The 20,462-nt window shown below is 46.1% G+C and overlaps 4 protein-coding genes across 13 annotated transcripts in view; 1 reads left to right on the forward strand and 3 right to left on the reverse strand.

Annotated features, from left to right (window-relative positions):
• Positions 1-522: 522 nt before the first annotated feature.
• Positions 523-1,227, reverse strand: LOC1277099 (uncharacterized). The gene has a single exon (XM_316532.4). It carries the CDS (start codon positions 1,183-1,185, stop codon positions 670-672), a length of 516 nt encoding a protein of 171 aa, XP_316532.3. The 5' UTR covers positions 1,186-1,227; the 3' UTR covers positions 523-669.
• A 3,171-nt stretch (positions 1,228-4,398) lies between these two features.
• On the reverse strand, positions 4,399-4,851 carry LOC1277100 (uncharacterized). Its single transcript, XM_316533.2, has one exon. The coding sequence runs from the start codon at positions 4,801-4,803 to the stop codon at positions 4,459-4,461; it is 345 nt and encodes a 114-aa protein (XP_316533.2). The 5' UTR covers positions 4,804-4,851; the 3' UTR covers positions 4,399-4,458.
• Positions 4,852-5,200: 349 nt separating this feature from the next.
• LOC1277101 (uncharacterized) lies at positions 5,201-5,929 on the forward strand. Its single transcript, XM_316534.4, has one exon. The coding sequence runs from the start codon at positions 5,253-5,255 to the stop codon at positions 5,823-5,825; it is 573 nt and encodes a 190-aa protein (XP_316534.2). The 5' UTR covers positions 5,201-5,252; the 3' UTR covers positions 5,826-5,929.
• A 527-nt stretch (positions 5,930-6,456) lies between these two features.
• Positions 6,457-20,462, reverse strand: part of LOC1277102 (mitochondrial adenyl nucleotide antiporter SLC25A25) — a 29,616-nt gene continuing 15,610 nt past the window's right edge. For 8 of the 10 annotated variants that reach the window (XM_557186.4, XM_061652944.1, XM_061652942.1 and 5 more), the window contains 3 exons: positions 10,785-10,943; positions 10,149-10,716; positions 6,457-10,072 (listed from right to left, as the gene is read on the reverse strand). In XM_557186.4, the coding sequence (XP_557186.3) occupies positions 9,867-10,072; positions 10,149-10,716; positions 10,785-10,943 (933 nt within the window). In that variant the 3' untranslated portion in view covers positions 6,457-9,866. Of the gene's footprint in view, positions 10,073-10,148; positions 10,717-10,784; positions 10,944-14,391; positions 17,041-17,097; positions 19,277-20,462 lie in introns of those variants that run through there. The other 2 variants (XM_316535.4, XM_061652949.1) reach the window with 2 other exon arrangements.

Raw genomic sequence — 20,462 nt, forward strand, 5'->3', positions numbered from 1 at the left:
TCGCACATTGATTCGCCCGGTGGTCCTCTACGGACTCATGCCCCACCAAGAAGGTGTTCGACAGCGATCCCCAGTTCGGTATAAGGCGCGGGGGAGCACAGCGAACTCGATGGCTGGACCAGGTGAAGCGAAACCTGACGGAGATCGGGTGTCTGCATGGATGGGAGGCTGCAGCCAGGGACCGAGCATCCTGGAGAATTACTGTTGACCGGGCCATGTCACATCGATGTGCTCTATCGTGAGCAGGCCAACAAGAGAGAGAGACAGAGAGACAGAGAGAGAGAGAGAGAGAGAGAGAGAGAGAGAGAGAGAGAGAGAGGGAGGGTTGATCCTGAAACCATCCAGATCCTGTATTAAATCCAATGCTGGAACGGATCCAGAACCGAAACGGGTCCTGTAGTGCATCCGTAATTTATTCTGAATAAAACAATACAGAATCGATACAGTGCCTACTTGGATCCAGTAAATGACTCTACACCTCGTTAAACGAACCAATTTTATCATGCATAATAATAAAGTAAATTTTTCATTCCAATACACTACATTTATTTTAATCGCCTGATATTTATATTCGATGTAAAAGCTGATATAGTTTTTTTTCCACAAATTTAGTTTCTCTATCGATGTTCCATCTTCAATTTTCAATAATATTTAGCTTAGACGAGCACTTTAACCGAAGAACGGGAAGTTTCCACCCTGTTGACCGTTTCCGAAGCTCGGGAATCCGCTCTGTCCCTGTCCGTTGCCGAGGGAAGGAATGCCTCCATTCTGTTGTCCGCTTCCAAAGCTCGGAATACCGCCCTGGCCGCCTCCCTGGCCGAAGAACGGGATGCCTCGTCCTTGCTGACCATTTCCATCCTGACCCTGCTGATTCTGCCCGAAGAACGGTTGTCTATCTCCAAAGGTGGGGAAGCCACTCTGCCCCTGACCGAAGAATGGGAATCCCTGACCTTGCTGTCCCTGCTGCTGTTGTCCCGGTTGTTGGCCATTTCCAAATCCAGGAACGTTTGATTGCGAATTGAACCCAAAGTCAGGCACGCCGGCAGAGTTGTTGGGCGAACCGGAGTTGTTGTAGCTTTGGCCAGTACTATTGGCGGACGAGCCACCCCTGGAGTGATGGTGTGCGGGCAGAGCAAACACCATCGCCACGCTCAGCGTCAACGGAAGGGTAAGGAAAAGTTTCATGGTGTTTCGTTCGTTCACTGACACTCAACTGATGATAACGATGGGTCCAGTCAACCGCCAGCGTCTATTTATACGGTTCTAGGAAGCGAGAATTGGCAGAATCGAAAGATGCATTTGGTTCAATATTTGTTTGGGTTGCAATGTGCACTCATCCAACTTGTTGCTATCGGTAATCGTATGCAAAAATCACCCGAATAATTAATAGACCAAACAAGCGGGCGCTACAGTCACAACAACTAAAGTGTGAACAAGACAAAAAGATCAAGGTGAAGGACAAGTGCAAAACAATATTTAAATTTTGTTGCATCAATTGTACAGAGTTCGGTGACTATGAAAAAAACGCTTACGTTTTGCTTCGCTTTAACTCAATCTTGCATCATCTCTCAGTTACAGTTAAATCAGTTTGTTAAGATCATCTACGAAGATACTGTATTTCAAAGCTATTGTCACAAAAGTGACCCACCCGTAAGAACTATCATCTTCAATCGGGACTACTTTTGAACGCTAATTTTCTTCGGAGTGTCACGTCGGTTCGTCGGTGATTAAAGCTCGACATACCGAACGTATTAGTTATTAAATATAATTGTTCTTCTCTTATCGCTCCTTTTTACCAACGATTATTTTGCTGATATTTTGACCTATTGTTAAGTTTTATTTATACAATGTCTTTATGCTGTTAATGTGATTATGTCGAATTAATTTAATTATTGTGATCGATATTTTGAAAATTTTAGAACAGCGGTCGGCAAAGTCCGGCCCGTGGGCCCGTCGCAGCATTCAATCAGGTCCTCGACAGGATTTTCCTGATTTTAAAAGCTGAGAAGAAATTATTCGTAAACAAATTACTGAAGTTCTTTAAATATGGCATTTTATAGAGTCGTACTCTTTCAACATTAATTATAGTAATACAAAATGACGGACCAATCTTCTTCTTCTTTGGCTCAACAACCGATGTCGGTCAAGGCCTGCCTGTACCCACTTGTGGGCTTGGCTTTCAGTGACTAATTGATTCCCCCCATAGCAGGATAGTCAGTCCTACGTATGGCAGCGCGGTCTATTTGGGGATTGAACCCATAACGGGCATGTTGTTAAGTCGTACGAGTTGACGACTGTACTACGAGACGGACCAATCAGTGTGGTTAAATTCGACCTCAATATCTCGGTATTTGATTTTTGTTTTTGTTTCAAGACGTCGATAAGACTTTCGGAATAGAGTCGCATTCGACATTTAACACATGTGTATACATTTTGTATAGACAAGATACCCTAAGACTGGTTGCAGTAAATTTATTTAAAATTTTGCTTGCCACTTTGCGACAAGAGAGACAGAGAGAGAGAGAGAGAGAGAGAGAGAGAGAGAGAGAGAGAGAGCTTTCGGCCTTCGCCAATGCAATACATGTAATTCAATGTTTTAGATACAGTGAAATAGCTCCATGCATTTTCCTCGCGATAATATTTTTTTTGACTTCTGCTAGCTTCTTTTTAACTTCAAACAAATCATTTGGTTTCGTTTTTATAGTTTTCCAGGGATATTTTCGGTCATATTTGAAAACAAAAACGATAATTAAAAAAAACACTGTTGATTTTACGAGTTCGACGATTCCAAATTGTTGCTTTTTACGTGTACAACGATTGTCAAAGTGCCTTTTCACACGAATTTCGTAATCAAGATATATGACATGGCATGAATCTCATATAATCGCATGTTGATATTTACTAAATGCACGTTTGTCTCGATAATTTTTCAATCATCAAGGCTTTTCTATCGTCCCCAGAATATAGTTCTCTAATAGTTTTTACGGCGCAAGAGGAGGAGGTCATCAAGAAGCAATATTGCTCTTGCTTTGTTGTTTTGCGCACTCACTCACTGATCCCATTTTTGCGCACCCTGTTTCCAATGCTTAACTGATAAATTTTAATTTTCAAGAATAGAAACTACCAATTTGTAACTTTGCTTGGATGATATAAATACAAAAAAACCCAAATCAAGTAAATCACCAATCGCATTATTTGATAGCATAATTTAATTATGTTATTTATACAATTTGGAGTCTGGCCCGCGGCTCTCGACTCGAATTTTCTAAGTTGCCCTTTTACCTCAAAAGTTGTGCTAAAATTATGGAAAACGTTTTTCACTTTATTCCAAGACTGGATGACACACGGGTAAGGGTAGTACGGTCTTGTGAAGAAGTGAAACCCCCTATAACGATAATAGTATACATATGCATAAGAAATTGTATACCTTTAGGCGTGTTATGTCTATTCAGATGTTAATTAACGATACTAGCATAATATGCACAACAAATTGTATACGTGTAGACGTATTCTTCGGTAGGTAGTTGGCATATTGTTAGACAAGCCGTTTAAATGTGATTGATGTTTCAATACATTAGTATTTGTTTTTTTATTTGTTATTTATTAAATAAAATTCAACGGACCGCGAGAAGCCCACTTGAAGCGATTACGCTTACTTTCATTACATGAAAGTCACCGTTTCGATCATCAATCTGTCACGTTTAGTCTTAAGTAAAATGATTAACACGTAGAAGGTCGCACTGTAACAACGCAGCGCGCGACATGTCAGGTTGATGACGATCACAGATGACATTAAACTCACGGCACATACGAATACACGAATCAGAGGAGCCAAAGCGAGTGCGACGATCCTCGCTACGTCGAATAGCGATCTAGCTCGGAGCGATCTCGGCGGAACATGCATGTTGAACTTCGAAAGAAGCGCGGACGAGTCTATCCGATTGTCAAGAAGCCCCGCGACAAACAGCCTCTGAGCGTTGCAGTTCCGTTGTTTCAATGTCTCGAAGCCAACAAATAAATGTCATGAGAATGCCGGACTCATGCCCCACCAACAAGGTGTTTGACAGCGATCCCCAGTTTGGCACAGCGAACTCGATGGCTGGACCAGGTGAAGCGAGACCTACACGGAGATCGGGTGTCTGCATGGATAGGAGGCTGCAGACAGGGGCTGAGCATCCTGGAGAATGATTGGTCACCAGGCCATGTCACATCGACGTGAGTATGGCCTATCTTGAGTAGGCCAACTAGAGAGAAAGAGCGAGACATAACTATATTAAAGCGGTGATATATTAGCAAGCCATATAAATATGATTAAGCATGTGCAAATATAACATATTCTCTAAAAAAAATAGATTCGCTTTGCTTCGGATGCAATACAGCCATACCTGACCATACCAATTTGACTGCCATAATATACTTTTATTAACTTTCGTTCATATCGCATCGCATCACCACACTTCATCCGAAGAACGGAAAACCTCCACCCTGCCCATTACCGAAGAAGGGAAAGATGGACGAGAACGCATCGGTAAAGTTCGTCCACGATGGAATGCTAAACTGCGGGAACGCGCCCGACGATCCACCGAACTGTTGCGTCAGATTGGCAAGGTTCGGCAGGAAGCTACCGAAATCCGGCAGGCCCGGAATGCTCGTACCATTACTTTCGCCGGAAAAGTTGAAGCTTTGGCCCGTTCCGTTGATGAAGTAACCGCCACCGCCACCGTAGTTGAAGCTGGCCGGAATGGCCACGACCACCACCAGCGCGACTGACAGGGTGGCAAAGGCCACCAGGATAGACTTCATCCTTGTACTGGTTGATGTAAGTTTTGAGATAGATAGGCTTAGTAGGACGGTTGGTGGTTATTATAGGGCAGGCAGAGCTGGCTCGAGTTCAGCTGTGTCAATATTTTGAGTGTTTTTCGTTCAACTATTAAATGTATTCCAATGCTAATCTAATGTTGATTGTTTTAAGTACCTCCGGCAAAACTGTGTTATCATTTCCTGTGACGTCTTAGCGCGCTCCGAAATTAGAAATTCCAATTAAACTCTTTCTTCTATGCAGGAAGCTTAATAGGAAAGGGAAAAACATGTACCTTTGTTTTTAACACTTGATATTTACTCAATTGGTTCCATCGAGACTTCCGCTTACAGCTCCGTTTCCGGTTGCTTTAAAAGCCGCATCCTATCGAACCATCAGCCATCAGTTCCTTCGGCGAGCTTCCCGGTACGACAGTAAAGCGACGGAAATCGTAATGAAACTTTGTCTCATCTTCCTAGCGGCCGCTACCATTGCGGTTGCTTCCGCTGCTACGGGGCCCCTATTCTTGCCCCACTTTGGTCAAGGGCCAAGGGGACAGCAACAACGCCAGCAAGTACAGCGCAGTGACTCCGACAGCAGCTCTTCGGAGAGCTCCCAATCGAGTGACGATGATTCCGGATCGGTGGAGCGTAATCCCGCCATCCAACCCGTAGGTATCTTTGGACGGCCGGGACGACCCTGGTGGTCTGTTCCTGGGATTCCTCCATTCCGTCCACCGTGGCATCCGCGCCCACCCTTCGGCGGGCGTCCCTGGTGGTTGAGACCTCCGTTCCACCGACCCACGACCAGTACGGCTGCTCCCGAGGGTACTTCGGTGGCGAGCCCGACGACGGCAGAAGCTTCAACGACCACGGAGGCGGCCACCACTACCGAGGAAGCGACCACTACGGAGGAAGCAACCACTACGGAGGAAGCGACCACTACGGAGGAAGCGACCACTACGGAGGAAGCAACCACTACTGAGGAAGCGACAACCACTGCGGAGGAAGCGACCACTACCGAGTAGCCAACAACAGCTGATTCTTCTTAAACAACTACTGATTCTCCGACCAAACTGTACACTTCTAACCGAAATGAAAGCAATAAAAGCAAACTATATTCCACAATGAAGCTTATTAGATTTGTGTTGTTTACTTTATTTAATCATATCTTTTAACTCAGAGAAAATAAAGCAATTAAAACAAGGTATTAACAACGGTTAAGAATATCAAACGAATCCAATAAACGCGCAGAAATCGATTGTTTTGCCACAGTATATTCCTCTCACTCTCTCACTCACACACCACACGGCTCCTAACATTATGCAAACTGCAATACACGCTCGTCTGAACCGCTCATCGCGCCATCTAGTGGTGAGGATTCGAAGCTGTTCATTTCAAAATCGTCGTTACACCGCGATGCGTTGTAGATTGTGGTATTAATGACATTTTCTTTTATTTAGTAACGACAACAAAAAGACACCACAAATCATCAACCATCATCATTGCTGCTGTATGCTTGGTATGCGTTTATTGAAATTGTCATTTTGCTTCGTGTTCGTTTTTTTTTCTTTTTTATTTATTCATATCAATTGTTCTATTACATTATCTTGCAGTAAGTAGCGCATTTATAAGTTTGGAGTTTTTGAGTGTTCTTTCTTTCTTTATTCATTTCATTGCTATTATTGTAAATTTGGCCAGTTTTACGGCTGACACGTGGTGTGTGTGTGTGTGTGTGTGTGTGTGACGGATGTGTGTGTGTTTGTGTGTGCATTATACTAAATACCAGTTTTGCTTTGCTCTTTCGACAGTATTACACTCAGCGAACATGCACACACACACGCACACATGTACTGTTTGCGATTTAAATGTTTTTGAACTAACGACAGAACAAACGATGGAGGGAAAAATGGTTCTATTTTCATCCACTTTTGCACTGCTGTTTGTGTTATAAGCTATTGATATCAAGAGAGAGAGAGAGAGAGGGTGTGTGTGTGAAAGGGATTAAATGTTACCTTTTCTTGTTAAATGTTGTTTGCTGCCTTTTTAATAACCACTTTTAAGCGTGTTGTTAACTATTAGAGTTACATGAACATGGTTTGTGTTTGTGTGTGTGTGACTGAGCTTCAAACAGATGAATTAACATGAACTTCGAATTGTGTGTGTTAGATTTTTGTTTAACAATTTCCGTGTTACGTTTTCATGTGTAAATTTGAAAACTAAAACGGAAAACATTCCACTACATAGATATCACTGCACTGGTAACAAATGCGCACAAAAGTGTTTTCGTAAGTTTTCGTTATTATACACCCCCTCCCCGCACCATCATCATCCGCCGTTCGTTTTCCATACTGTTTTAGTGTGCCGTTCTACCTCTGGCTCGTTTTCATTTCACCCTTTCAAAATCATCCTACTACCCTAACACCCTAACTAAATCTCCCTCTCGCTCTCCGTCTACTGTGTAGTTTTCTATTTCAGTTGTTGCGTTTGCTTTCCGCTTGTCCGTTTTGCGTTTCTATTTCATTTAAGGAATTTGGTTTTGTGGCTTTTGCTTCTCCCTCTATGTTTAACCAGAGAAAAGACGGGTGCAGTGTTCAACGTCCAAGTTTTACATGCTTGTTCGATTCATTGCAATGCATTTGATTCAACTCTGCATAACTGTGGTTCACGTGTTCAGCCTCGTAAGCTTCCTTTTCCCTTCCAGCTGTTGCACACTCAGCAGAGTACTTTTCGATCGTTAGTAGCTCTCTTTCTTTCGCTTTATTTTTTACTCTCGTTGAAGGCGCACTATACTTGTATGCTTTCAGTATATAATAATATTTAAGTTTAACATCCATGATCACAGGAGAAATAACTTGCAAAACATGTTTTGCTGACGAAGGTGTGCTTGCTTGCGCACGTTGCCTTTTGTTTTTTTTTTCTTCTATTGGTTAGTAAATTATGTTTAATAGTAGTAGTAGAAGTAGTAGTAGTATATTGTTTGCAATATCCTTCCGGTTTTATCATGGTTTTCCATTAACTAGTCTTCTGTTTCACGCTCTATCCACGAGATGGATTCGTTATCGTTATTGGCCACTCGACTACTTCTGTGTTTGGGTAATGTAAATGTAAATGAAAAAATGAGATAAGTAAGTGAACATAAATGATACTAAATCACATGTTGCTTTGAAACCAACAGCAAGTAATGAATGAATTGTCTAGTAAGAAGGCAAGATAACACAATGTAAACGATAGTGCATGATAACGCTTATATATATATAACATAATGAATGGAAACACAAATGGGTAAAACAAAAACAAAAACATGCAAACAAAAATCCCATTTCTCAACTTGCATCGTTACGGCTGCGATAGCGCGGCTTCGTTCGCATACAAACACAACTTGCCCAGTGGGGGTGGTTTCGTATTTAGTACTTTGTTTTGTTTGTATTGTAATATGTTTTCATCTTCTCCGCTCATCTTCGTGCTGTTTTTTTCCCTTCCTCTTCCTTTTTCTTCTCTTTTCTGTTTCGTTTAACCTTCATACTGTGTACTTCTCTGCTGCGTTTTCCTTTTAATAATAAATAATTTAAAATTGTAAAAGTCTTTACTAGTTGTGTACGCTCGTGTACCGCTGCTACCCTTTTCTCTCTGTGTGTGATTTTCATTTTTTTTTCTCCTGCTGTTCACTATCTGGTTTATCCTGTTGATGCTCTCACGCCTTTAGGCGCAGACCCCGTAGAACCAATCATATTCCATATTCAGTTTCTGCGCGTGTTTTTCTTGCCGTTCGAACAGAAATCTTCCGTGTTTCGTATCTTTTATCACCTCTCTAACCTCCAAAAAGCGACGCGGTCGCGCGCGCGCACCTTTCCTCTCGCACTTTGCACAACATTCCGAGCCGCTAGAGAGTAATGATAGAAAAGCAGGAAGTTTGTAGGAAGATACTATAAGTGTGTCTGTTTGTGAGAGCGCGCGAGAGAGAGAGAGAGCCACTTTCTTTGATTGCTTTACAAGTCCTAACTAGCGCTACTATTTAGATACAAATGGAGAGTTGCAAGGGCCCTCCCACCCCTTTCCGTCGGTCGGGGCTGTCAGCTGCTTCCCAAACGGCAATAAGGAACGAACTGGTGTGTGGGTTGCTGTTGTCTTGATCGTGCAAAACATGCAATCACTTCCACCGCTTCCACAGTGTTTCTATCATTACTCGTCCCCATTCGCGTCCGGAAGGGCATGTGCGTGCGAGTGGGCGTGCGCGCGCACGTGCTCGCGTAAGTGCGCTGAGAGTTGGGTGGTTTCTTTTTTGCAGGTTAAATAAATTGAATACATGGAATTTGGGGAGGGGGACTAATTTGAAAATTGGCTACTATTAAAAATAAAAGAAATAATTTAATCCACCATCCGCCATTCATTCGTTCGTGTGTCTAGATGCTGTTCGGGACTCGCTGTCGCTTCGTTCGCCACTGCTGCGCACTGCCAACCCAACTGCCACGGGCACAGTCGCTGCTGCTTCTGCTTCATCGGTTAACATTTACTCCCATCCCCGTCCCTGTTACTCTTCTCTTCCTACTACTGCACAATCTCATCCTTCTAACTCATCCCGAACTCCGACGGAGCAACACAAAAAAAGGTAAAGGAAGCGCAGGAAAAAGGGACGATTGTATGGAGAGCTTTGCAGTAGCGTATCAGTAGTAATCAGAAAAAGGCTCTATTGCTCTTTGTTCAACAACATGTTGGGGGAATTGTTTGGTGTTTTGGTTGTAATTCGTTTTTCCAATTCACTAGACGGGCAAATGCCGAACCGAAACAGACATCTGCATCAACCGATCATCCCAACTACTACTACTACTACTACTGCAAGTAGATACAGTAGAAGAGACCGCAATAAAATCATGTCTACTTTCGTGGGCAGCCACAAGGCAGACAGGCAGGTTGAATGGTAGATGGCAAAAGGAGTTGGGTGCGAAGAAGGATGACGTTTCCCCCATGGTAAGATGGAGCGGGGAGGCGCGAATGCCACGAAGCGAAGAGTGTGCGACCTCCCGGCGCTGCTGCTGCTGCTGGTGTGTACGATCGACGCGGGAAACAGATCACGTCATGTTGACGCCGAGGGCACGGCTCGTATACTCGTACACGACGTAGCTGATCGAGACGGCCGGTAATACTTTGATGAAGTTCGGCGTAATGCCCCGGTACAGACCGACCGGGCCCTCCGTCTGTATTATTCGCTTGAACACGTTCGTCATGTTCGGCTCGACCGCTACGCTGCCGTCCGGATTGGGACCGATTGTGACCGCTGGAAGGGTGCAGAAAAAAAAGAAGGCAAACATTAGCGAAAGAAACAAACATAGTTTAGTTTTAAAATCCCTTACCTTGCGCTTGTAGTCGCGTCCGCACCAACGCCAACGGGTACGAGCACACCTGGCCGAGCGTGCTCGAGGCGCTGCCGCACGCCAGCAGCAGCCAGAAGCTCGGCTGCTCCGTCTCGTGGTGGCTAAGGTACTTCTTCTTCAGCGTTTCGTACACCGCCAGATCGATGCCGGCGTACGGGATGATGCCGAGCATGTTTGGAATGTAGCCGCGGTAGAAGGAGCGCAGCCCCTCGCGCCGATAGATCTTGGATGCCGCGTCCAGTATGCTGCTGTACTCGCCGGTCTTGCGCAGCGCGAGCCGCGTCTTTAATACTTCCATCGGGTAGATTGCCGTCTGGCTGACGCCGCCCGCACACGCGCCCGCCACGAACCGCTCGTAGATCGTCATCTGGCGCTTGTCGTTGCCGCGGATCAGCCGCTTCACCTGCTCGTACGCGGCAAACTTGATCGCACTCTCCGGGGCGATCTTCAGCACGTTGATAAAGTTGCCGCGCCACAGGCTCCGCACGCCGCCCTCCTTCAGCATGTACTGAAGGCAATCTGAGATTCTCTGTTTAGATGCTTGAACCTACAATTGGGGAGAAGGACCGTTAGAAAAGGGTCTTTTTTTTGTTCGCATATTTTTTTGCTATTTACCTGCAGGAACACTTTCAGCCGATCCAGCGGGGCCGTGCACGTCCGCGACACTGCACCGGCAATTCCACCGGCCGCCAGATGGCGCCACCACATACCGGTTTGCATTTCGCTCTGTGTGAAGTCATCAGGTACGTTTAGATCCTCACCGATATCCAAGTACTGTGTGTGTGTATGGAGGAGATAAAAAAAGGAAAAGAGATATGTTTTAATGAGACAAAGTTTAACACTGAGGACTTTACAATCAACTAGCACTAATGCAGTAGCATTTTTACGAGCGTGGTTGTGCTGCTGCTGCTTCTTAAGAATACAACACCCAAATTTTCTAAACAACTTTAATGATCAATATGGGATCAAACGTAAGTTCTAGCGTAGGTAACGATCGATGGGTGGCGCGAGGTGCTTGCGAGATGACCAAACTAGTGATGGGCTTTCTGGAGCGCTCCCACGATTCCAACCCGACTATGGCTATTGTTAGTTTGATTATGACTCCGGTGAAGCTTTCAGTTCAGCCTGAAGTCAGCCTCATTCGGTATCCAAGTCATCCGTAGTCGGATTCGGAGTCTGCCAGAGCCAGCCAAAGTCGAAGTCACAAGCCTTCTCCAGATCCGAATTCCAATTCAAATCCGAATCCAACTCCAAATTCAAATCTGGATCCGACTCCAAATCCGAATCAGACTCCGAATCCGACTCCGAATCCGACTACGAATGCGACTCCGAATTCGACTCCAAATCCGAATCCGACTCCGAATCCGACTCTAAATCCGAATCCGATCCCGAATCCGTATCCGAATATGAACCCGAGACTGAATCTGAATTTGAAACTGAATCCGAATCAGAGAACGATTCCGGATGACTCCGGATGAGTCCGAACTCCAGTTCCGAATAATGTTGATCGAAACTACTTTCCGGAGTCGGTTCTGGAAATGTTCGTATTCGAATCGAAACTGACTCCAGTTCCCCCTGCCACCATCACTCACCCATCACTAGACAGAAACATGATGTTTTGTGCGGGTGAGTAATGAGAAGATACGATGAAATGATGCTCCACTAACCTCCCGCCAATTGATACCGAACACACACCTCAAGACTAATCAAAGCTACGCGCAATAACAAACGCCGTATTTTGACCAATGCTTCCTCTCTTATTATCTACAATTAGAGCTAATTAATGGTCTCCTAGCACAACACACTACATTGATCTTCGAGGAAGTAAATCCACGTGGCCTACCCACATCTTCTCCTTTGTCTGTCGCATCATGCCACGTTTCTGTGCTGCTGGTTTGATCTTGCTTCCCCTCGGCCGAACCGGTATTGATTAGTGTCGATTAACACCAGAGCTCCGAAACAACGAGACAAAGCTCCGAACAAAACGCATCACATGTGAGCAGTAGCTGCATCATCATCATCATCATCGCCTATCATCGTGACTTAAACATGCTGTCAGTGAGTGACATTATCAGTTTGTTTGATCACCCAATGCAAAAGGGCGGTCTCTCGGGCCTAGACGGGGCATCCTCCCATCATGCAGGCAATATTTCGTCATTGCTTGTTGTAGTAAAAGCGAGTTTGCTGTCTCGGTAAACATGTGAGACCTCATACACCGTCGTCGGTCATCAAAGTTCATTAGACCAAGCCACCGAAGGGAGTTTAGCATAACAAACGATCATGCTTGCGCCAAAACATGCCTCTGCTGCATGTTTCTCGCCCTAGAATTCTGAGGAGCAACGCATACAACTACCAAGCACAATTACAATGTTGACCAGCGCCGCAGGCAGGTGTACCGCGAGCTAATAGGCATTCAATGTCAGATAAATTCGGGCCATCACTGGTTCAGGGACACACTGTGATAGAAATTAGCAGTAGACAGTCTCCTTCTTTAAGGCATTCTACAGCCAAACGAAATTGTTGTCCTAAACGGCAACTGTCCAAACAAGCCGGTGGCGACGTCACCAAACGAATATGCATGCCCCTACGAGAATGTGAACCTCCGAACCAGATTCAGCCGGATCGTTCTCGTCATGCCTGTGAACCGTGCAAACAAACCCCAGAGCCAAAGCCTTCAACAAAATAATAAAAGAAAAAACCCAAACAAACGTGCGTCATTGATAACAAAGTGCCCAATCCGAGAGCAAAGCGTTTACTTTTACACGATGCTCACGTTGTTGAAGAACGCGTCGAACGCCCGGACGACCGGATTTTGACGGACAGAAAGTGAGAGAGCAATGCTCGGGGAACAGGAAGTAGAGGTCACTAGTTCTCGTTTCGTTGGAATAAAACCCCGTAAGGATTATTATTGATGAGTTATGATGCCTTAATGATCCTCCCCTGGTATTACATGGTTTACTGGGAGGTGGTAAAGGGACCTAACCAAGCACAAACATACAAAAACTGTCCTTTTAACGACACATCCTTATGGGGCAGTTAAGGAAGGATCAACCATGGAAGAGATAGCGGGTACCACCAACCACATCGCATGGTGCAGCAGTGCAAAGATAATTACTTTTATTGACAGGGGGAAGGTTGTCTATGTCCCTGTGTCTCTACAACTTCCAACCCATCCCGTCGTCGTCGTCGTCATCGTCACGAAAGCGGAGACATGTAATTAAATTTGCTGTCGTTGTTTAATCGAGCGATTGTAACGTTTAAACGGGTTGACATCACGTGAAGCTGCCGTCATCGGCACTGCTCCAAAGTTACAGCTGATTGCTGAAAATTGACGATTCATAGTTCCCCCCCAAACCAAGTTGCCTCACACACCGCCAGTATGGGCGGCATGAACATTCCACATAATAATCTACTTCTGGAGGGTCTGTCCGTGTTCCAGAAGTCACCGAAAAAAAGCAAACCCTTATCAAAAGCCCGGGGAAAAAGGGGGCCACACAACATTTATTGAACGGGGGCCTGTGTGTATACATCAAACGAGCGAACGTCTTCCTATCGCCCCCCGAAAACATCTCTTTGGGGTGTGGGGGTCAATGTTAAAGCGGCTTTGGGGTTTTGCCTAGCAACAAGAAGATTTGTTTTGCAATAAAGCACACTTTCACAACTCATGCTCCTGTTGATGATGTTGTGCCCGATTTGTGGAACTACCTTATCAGCGTTTTGTGGGCACGGCACCGTCTTATTGGCACGGCAACAACACCTACAACACCGGGCCAGAGGGATCAAAAACACACCAAAAACCAACGTTCTTTTGAACCCTGAATTCTTTCTACATACAATGTATAAATGGGAGGAAATCGGGGTTTTGAAGCAAGCCAGAATTCGGTTTGCAATGTTTAAATTGTACACCGCCGGCAAGCGATACATCCTCCTCTCATCCTCTCCTCTCGATACCTTCTCTTCTATCGCCAAACTTACGTAAGACCAGACTTGCGGAGCGTAAACGTGACGTTCTTCTCTCTACCCCGATTTTAAGACTTTAAGTCGACAAAAATAGTACTCCGCAAAAAAAAAAAACACAGCTTCTTCTTCCTTTCCTCCACCACCCGAGGAGGAGTGAGTACTATCCGGGGTGGCAGCACTGTGTGGCTATGCGCAACCCGTCACGCGAACGCGAACTTTTCTGATCTCGCTTAGCTTTCGAAGACATCTTTAGTAGCAGTACCTTGATCACTAGCTCGACATAGAAATCACTGTCCAGTGTATCCATACGCGCACTGGACGGCAGCTGATTTGCACCTTCCTGGAGTCCTCTCTAACCGTGCGTGCGGGCGGGCAGGATCGATAAACTACCACACCACGTCGTTGTCGGTAGCAGCGGAACTGAATAACGTAACTTCCGCGTCGAGCGAGGGTCCTAACGAAGCGGTTCACCGCTCCGTTGTTGTCTGTATGCGCAATTTGCGTTTGCGGAAACGAGCAGTGCACAGGGGTTGGGAATTTCGCCCAAAGAATTCACCCAAAAACGCGAAACATTGCCAACGAACTCATCACGATGAATGATTGTGGTTCCGTTTTTCACCGTCGGCACACTACTGTGCCGTGGCACCACACGCTCCTCCTGCTTCCCGACCGAATGCGTCTGTTTCTCGACGCGGGCGTCCTTGGGACGGTCTTTTCGCTCCTTCTTTTCTGCACTTTTTTTGGGGACGGCTTGCACCTCACGACACAACACGACACCAACCAGCGCACCTTGACGCAGAGAGCAACCGGACCACAGTGTTACGCGACCGTCTGGTAGCAACTGCTGGCACCACAAACCCGAATGGATATATTCCCGTGTTCATTCGCGGGCGCTGCGGGCGAGACCCCCAAACCAAACGAGCACCACCAAGAGTGTTTGGGAAGGTTCGGGGTTTCGTGGATGTATTTTCCCTACAGAAAATAGCAGGTGCTGGGGACACACAAACACGGACCATTCTCAGTGTACTCGCTCAGCAAAGGAAAAATCGCTTCTCGCGAAATGTTCGGGCCGGCGGCGGCCACCCGGTGTGTGTTCGTGTGGGTTCGGGAAAAAGCTCTTCGGAGCGGCAATTTTCCACCTGCCAGCCAATGTTTGCTCTCGCTGCTGTTCGGTGCTGCTCTTTCCCACACTGTTTCTCCTATGAGCGAGGATTTTGCGGCGTTTTTTTTCGCACGGTTCACTGGGTTTCTGTGCCGAGAAAGAGGGCCGTGGAAATCCTTTCCCGCTTCTTTTTGCATTCACACAAATGCCTCGATCGGAGGGACACGTAACCATCGCTGAACACCAGCTGAATGCCATTGCAATAGACCAACACGAACGAGAAGACGTTTCGGCGTTTTCTCTGGCTCTCTCCTCGGCGTACAGCTGTGTTTGCAACCAAAAAACAAAAAAACAACATCAGAGGACCTAAAGGAAATGCCACTCTAAATGTTACAGAAGTCAAAAGCAACACAACAGCAAAAAAGCACACTTTTGTTTCTAACATTTTGAGCAACTGTGTGGTGTTCGTCAAAAACAGTCGTCGACGACCAAACACCGTCCAAATGCGCATGCCCAAAGGAGTGTGCATCGTTCCCACTTTGATGTGACAGTGGACAGGAATGGCAGCGCAGCAGGAAGAGACGAGAGAGCAAGTGGAAAACAGTGTTGGCTTTTTTGTTATAAATAGACATTTTCCACAAAAAAGGACCAAACATTTCCCCCCCTCAGTTGTGAGTGAAGGGAAGTTAGAGGAGAAGCCCGGCGTGTGTGTGTCAATCGTTGCCGTTGACATAGCCATTCAAAAGAAGGCAATTCCGCGCCGCTTGTAGAAACCAACCATTGAAACTGGGACACATCATGGGGCTAAATGCAGAAGTCCTTTGCAAAAGGGATAGTTAGGAAAAGTAAACACAAATAGAAAGAAAAAGGAGCAAAGAAACAGTTTTAATCGTATGCAGACAAACACACACCCACACAGACACAGCAGAGCAAACATTAAAGGCTTCTGGAAGGCCAAGGGAAGGAAGCTCTATTCATTTTCATTCCGTCGTCTGCTCGAAGAAGCGTAAAATATCCTCCTAACGACACAAGCGTGGGTGTTTCCTGTCTTGCCAAAACGGCATGCCGGCGCCTAAAAGTTATGCACGACGCCATACAGACCGCTGCATTGTCATGGCCATTGGGGGTGTGTGTTTGTCCCCGTAGTTACTTAGCTAATTGACACTTAATTACTAACGCTCACTGGATCAGTGCCGCGCGATAGCGAAGTCGAAAGCGACAGCGATGTGCAATCTGTTTTAATTATTCCAAGTGAAATAACAAGAGTGAAAGAAACCCCCAAACAAGAAAATGCAAACAAAAAGCTTCATATCACGCTTTGGGATTTGCGTTACGACGACGGGTGCTGATCTTTAACGCGACCTTCCAAGCGTTCGGCTTTTTCCACGCGGAGGGCTCGCGCGCGCGCAATCGGCTGCCTAGCAACAGTGCGCGCACGTTCTTTGCGCCAAGCGCGCTCAAGCCGCTCATTTAAAAAACCAGTTTGGCAAGCGCGAGCGAGCAACCGACGCCGAGTTTCTCGCTCCGAGCAACCGACGCCGAGTTGTCAAACGAGCGGAACTTCCCCATGGGGGGTTTGGTAATTCCACCCCAACCAAAGCCACAGACTTGCGAGTATGTGAGTCAAGTTGAAAGTTGAAGTATTTAGGGCCTCGCGCGATGAATCATCTTGTTTTCCTCCTAATTCCGGATGCATTTCAGTAGTACTCGCACCAGTGGGGGGGAGAGATGATGACGACGACGACCGGAAGTGTAAAATTCCACGCACGTAGTAGCCTCCATTAATTACTAGAGAATAACCCTCTTTGTAGGTGATAAGATAAGAGCGCATTGATGACGCTCGGACAAACGGCTATAGATATTTACCCGTGACAGCAGCTCCTTGAAGACTAGAATGAAGTCGTCCAGCCCATCGCCGCTGACTTGCAGTGTGTTCTGTTCGAATGCCATTTTGTTTGTGTGTGTTTTTTGTTCCTTTACCGTCACTCGATTACCGCACCATTCAGGTACTAAAAACAGAATCACCACACTACGGTACTAAATGTACGGGCAAGACCACACCTCCTACACGTGAGGCTTTATATATCACACAGATGATGTCTGTTTTAGAGTTTGTTAACGTTTCGAGAGATTTTTGGATAAGATCTCTCGACGTGTAACACCGGTTCGTTTGCGGTCGGAATTTGATTATTAGAAACTATCAAATATCACAATGTTTTCTTGGGAGTTTGGAGGATGTTTGGTCCTCTTTCTAGAATCTTCTACCGACCGTGTATATATAAAAACGCACAGTACACCACACCACGGCCTAAGGTATGTGTGTCACAAACGATGTCTCTCACGACTTTCTTCACTATTTCTCTCTATCGCTGCTCTGCTATCCTAAGTTCACCAACCAACCCCGAGTCGATTTCACTCTCAACAACTCCCCAAAGCGTACGTTGCAGCCTCTGGGGCCAAAAACTCAACCACGTGGAGTTTTATTAAGGCATCCTCAGGCACCAATCTAACGTATATAGCACACTGTTGTTCGCAGAGAGATTGCAGCTGTACACTCTCTCTCTCAAGTTCTCTCTCACGACTATTCGACTGCTTGGTACGGTATCAAACAGCTGTTCGAGTAAGCGTTGGAGCTGGGGAGCCCTTAGCAACAGCGACTTAAATTCCGTTCACAGCGTCAGGGGTTCAGTAGTCGTTGTGTGGGGAGCAATCAGACGCTCGGTTGCTCTCTTTCGTTTATTCACACTAGCGCGCACACGTTCCCTCCCTCTCTCTCTTTAATGCACACACACAATCGGAGTAACCTCCGCGGTCGGTTCGCGATGAAAGATAATGACCACAGGCACAGGCACGCGGCGATTTCCTTTCTTATTTCCTGCGCTTCTAACCCGAAGGTTCACTGATTTTTGCAAGACTTTTTCTGTTGCACTAAGGGAGGATAAACAGAAAAAAAATCACAGATCACACACCCCCCTAGGATGACAGAGAGCAACAAACAAAAAAATGGAGGGACTGTAGCGTCACTTTAAAATCACTTCGTTTGGTTGCAGGATTCTAGGCACAACAGCATCACGTCTAATTTGGTTTCTTGTTTGGATATTGTAATATCCAGCTGCGTCAGTTTTGGTTTCGAGCGATTATTTCGATGCCTACTTTGACTTTGAGTAGTGTGTGTGTGTGCCACAAAATCCGTTCTGATGAGACACAGGTTTGCAGGTTCTCAGCCCTGGTGGTTGTTGTTGGCGCGAGATTTTGTTAGAAAATTCGTGCAATTTCGCAAACTGCTAGCGAAACCACACGTCCAGTCTCAACGGTGGCAAGATTCTCACTGAACAAGCGCGGACCGACTCGCGGCAAATCAATCCCCCTGCCAACGGCTATGGCAACGAGGTCCGATAGAGAGCGCGCTAGTGTGATCGAGACGGTAAGTGTGTTTGGTAGAGCGAGAGCGAGAGAGTTCGTCGTTGTCGTCGAGACCGACCGAAGTACGTTAGACGATAAGGAGCAGGGTGGGGATGGATGGAGGATGGTACACACAGGCGGATGCAAACGGTACACCTCGTACATCATTACGTAAAAGCACGTGAAGCGGTCCATCGTCGTACAAGTGAAACTGCAATATGTTGCGGACACACACAGTGGAGGACGATTTTTGCAATTGTTTCGTACGGAAAGCATTCATTTCGACGTACACAAATGGAGAATTAGAGCAGTGGAAGCTATCAAGTTCATAAAAATATAGAGCAAACTTAGGACACATTGACATTGACTAGGTCAAGTAAGTGCCTGTTAGGTCCTGGTGGAACATTCAGGAACATTCTACTGCTTTCTAGCAGTAGTTCACTGTACATTAGGCGGGGGATTGGCTTCAATTCACAGCAATTTACTGTCCGACACAGCTGCAAATTGACATTCGCATGTCGTCCAATGTCCATCAAATGATATAAAGAGCAACCCAAACCCCCTTCCACCGAGACACTTGCAGCGCCTTAAGAACGATCCGCATACCTTTGGACCAATCATACAGGCAGAAAGCGACACGATGTCCCTAGGTGGTGCTAAAAATTGTTCACCCACCCTCCCACAAAACCGAACCGAACCGGTACGAACCGGGTACGGATGACGGGGAGCAGCTTTGGCAAAAGATTTCGTGTGCGAAAACGTCACCATACACGCCCAAAACGGTGGCGGCAGTAGGAAAAGCGGACCTGTGTTGTTTGTGTTATCTATAACACACAGTCCGCGCCCTGACGTCATCCCGCGATCGCCAGAAAAAAGGCCCGGTTTCTAGTGTTTGTAAACAGGATTCTGGTGGTTGTGTATAACACGCAGAGACGCAGCACGCCTTGCGTAGAACGCAGTAGTGTACGCAGCAGGTTCATGAAGTGTCCCTCCCTAGCGCGTACCGGACTTTAGCACTATCGTTTGTGGTAAGGAAGACAGAGAGAGAGACGCCCTAGACACGATACGCTTCAGTTGGCACACATTGCTGGCCGCATGCATGCTCCGGCACTGATAAGCGTGCAGCAGCGGGTGACCGACGCGTCAGACGTGACGTGTCACGAAACTACGGAAATGTATTAATTGGATCACGCTTTGGTGACATTTGGTTATTCAAGAGAGGCGACGCCGATTTGGTTCCGGGGATGCCTTTCGATCGTTCCGAGTGTGTGGTACACGCTCCGGACCATGTGATCGAAGGTAGGACGGACTAGGTAGAGCTTAGTTGGCGTAACGAAAACCGCCTGACCGCCTGGCTTATCTCGCAGACAACACCACGCAAAAGGCGTCTGTACAATCCAATCTTTATGATCTTTTAAGCAGTTCCGTTTGCACAGGAAAAAAAGGACCACAAAAACATTGCTGTGTGTAACTCCAGCCTCTTTTGCGTCATTCGGGTAGCAAACAAGACTCGTCCAAAACTGATAACGGAATGCAATGCACATCGAAAGCAATACACCAAAACTTCCCTCCCGTCGGGTTAGTACCTGGCTCGGCAACAATAATATTTCTTCCGAATGTGCAGAGGCTGCAAGATGTAATTTAATTATTTTGGCAACAACGTGCCATAGATGAAGCTCCCGTGAAAGAACTACAAATGTACAGAGACACGTTGATTGAATTAAATGCGGCGTGGCGACGGCAAAACGTGAAATGCAGCCAACGGTTTTTGCTTGCTGTACCTAACGACAAGGAAATAGCGAACGTTGGTATGTGTTTAATTAACTTAG

Source organism: Anopheles gambiae, chromosome 2 (assembly GCF_943734735.2).
Source record: "Anopheles gambiae chromosome 2, idAnoGambNW_F1_1, whole genome shotgun sequence".
In the NCBI taxonomy this organism is placed as follows: Eukaryota; Metazoa; Arthropoda; class Insecta; order Diptera; family Culicidae; genus Anopheles; species Anopheles gambiae.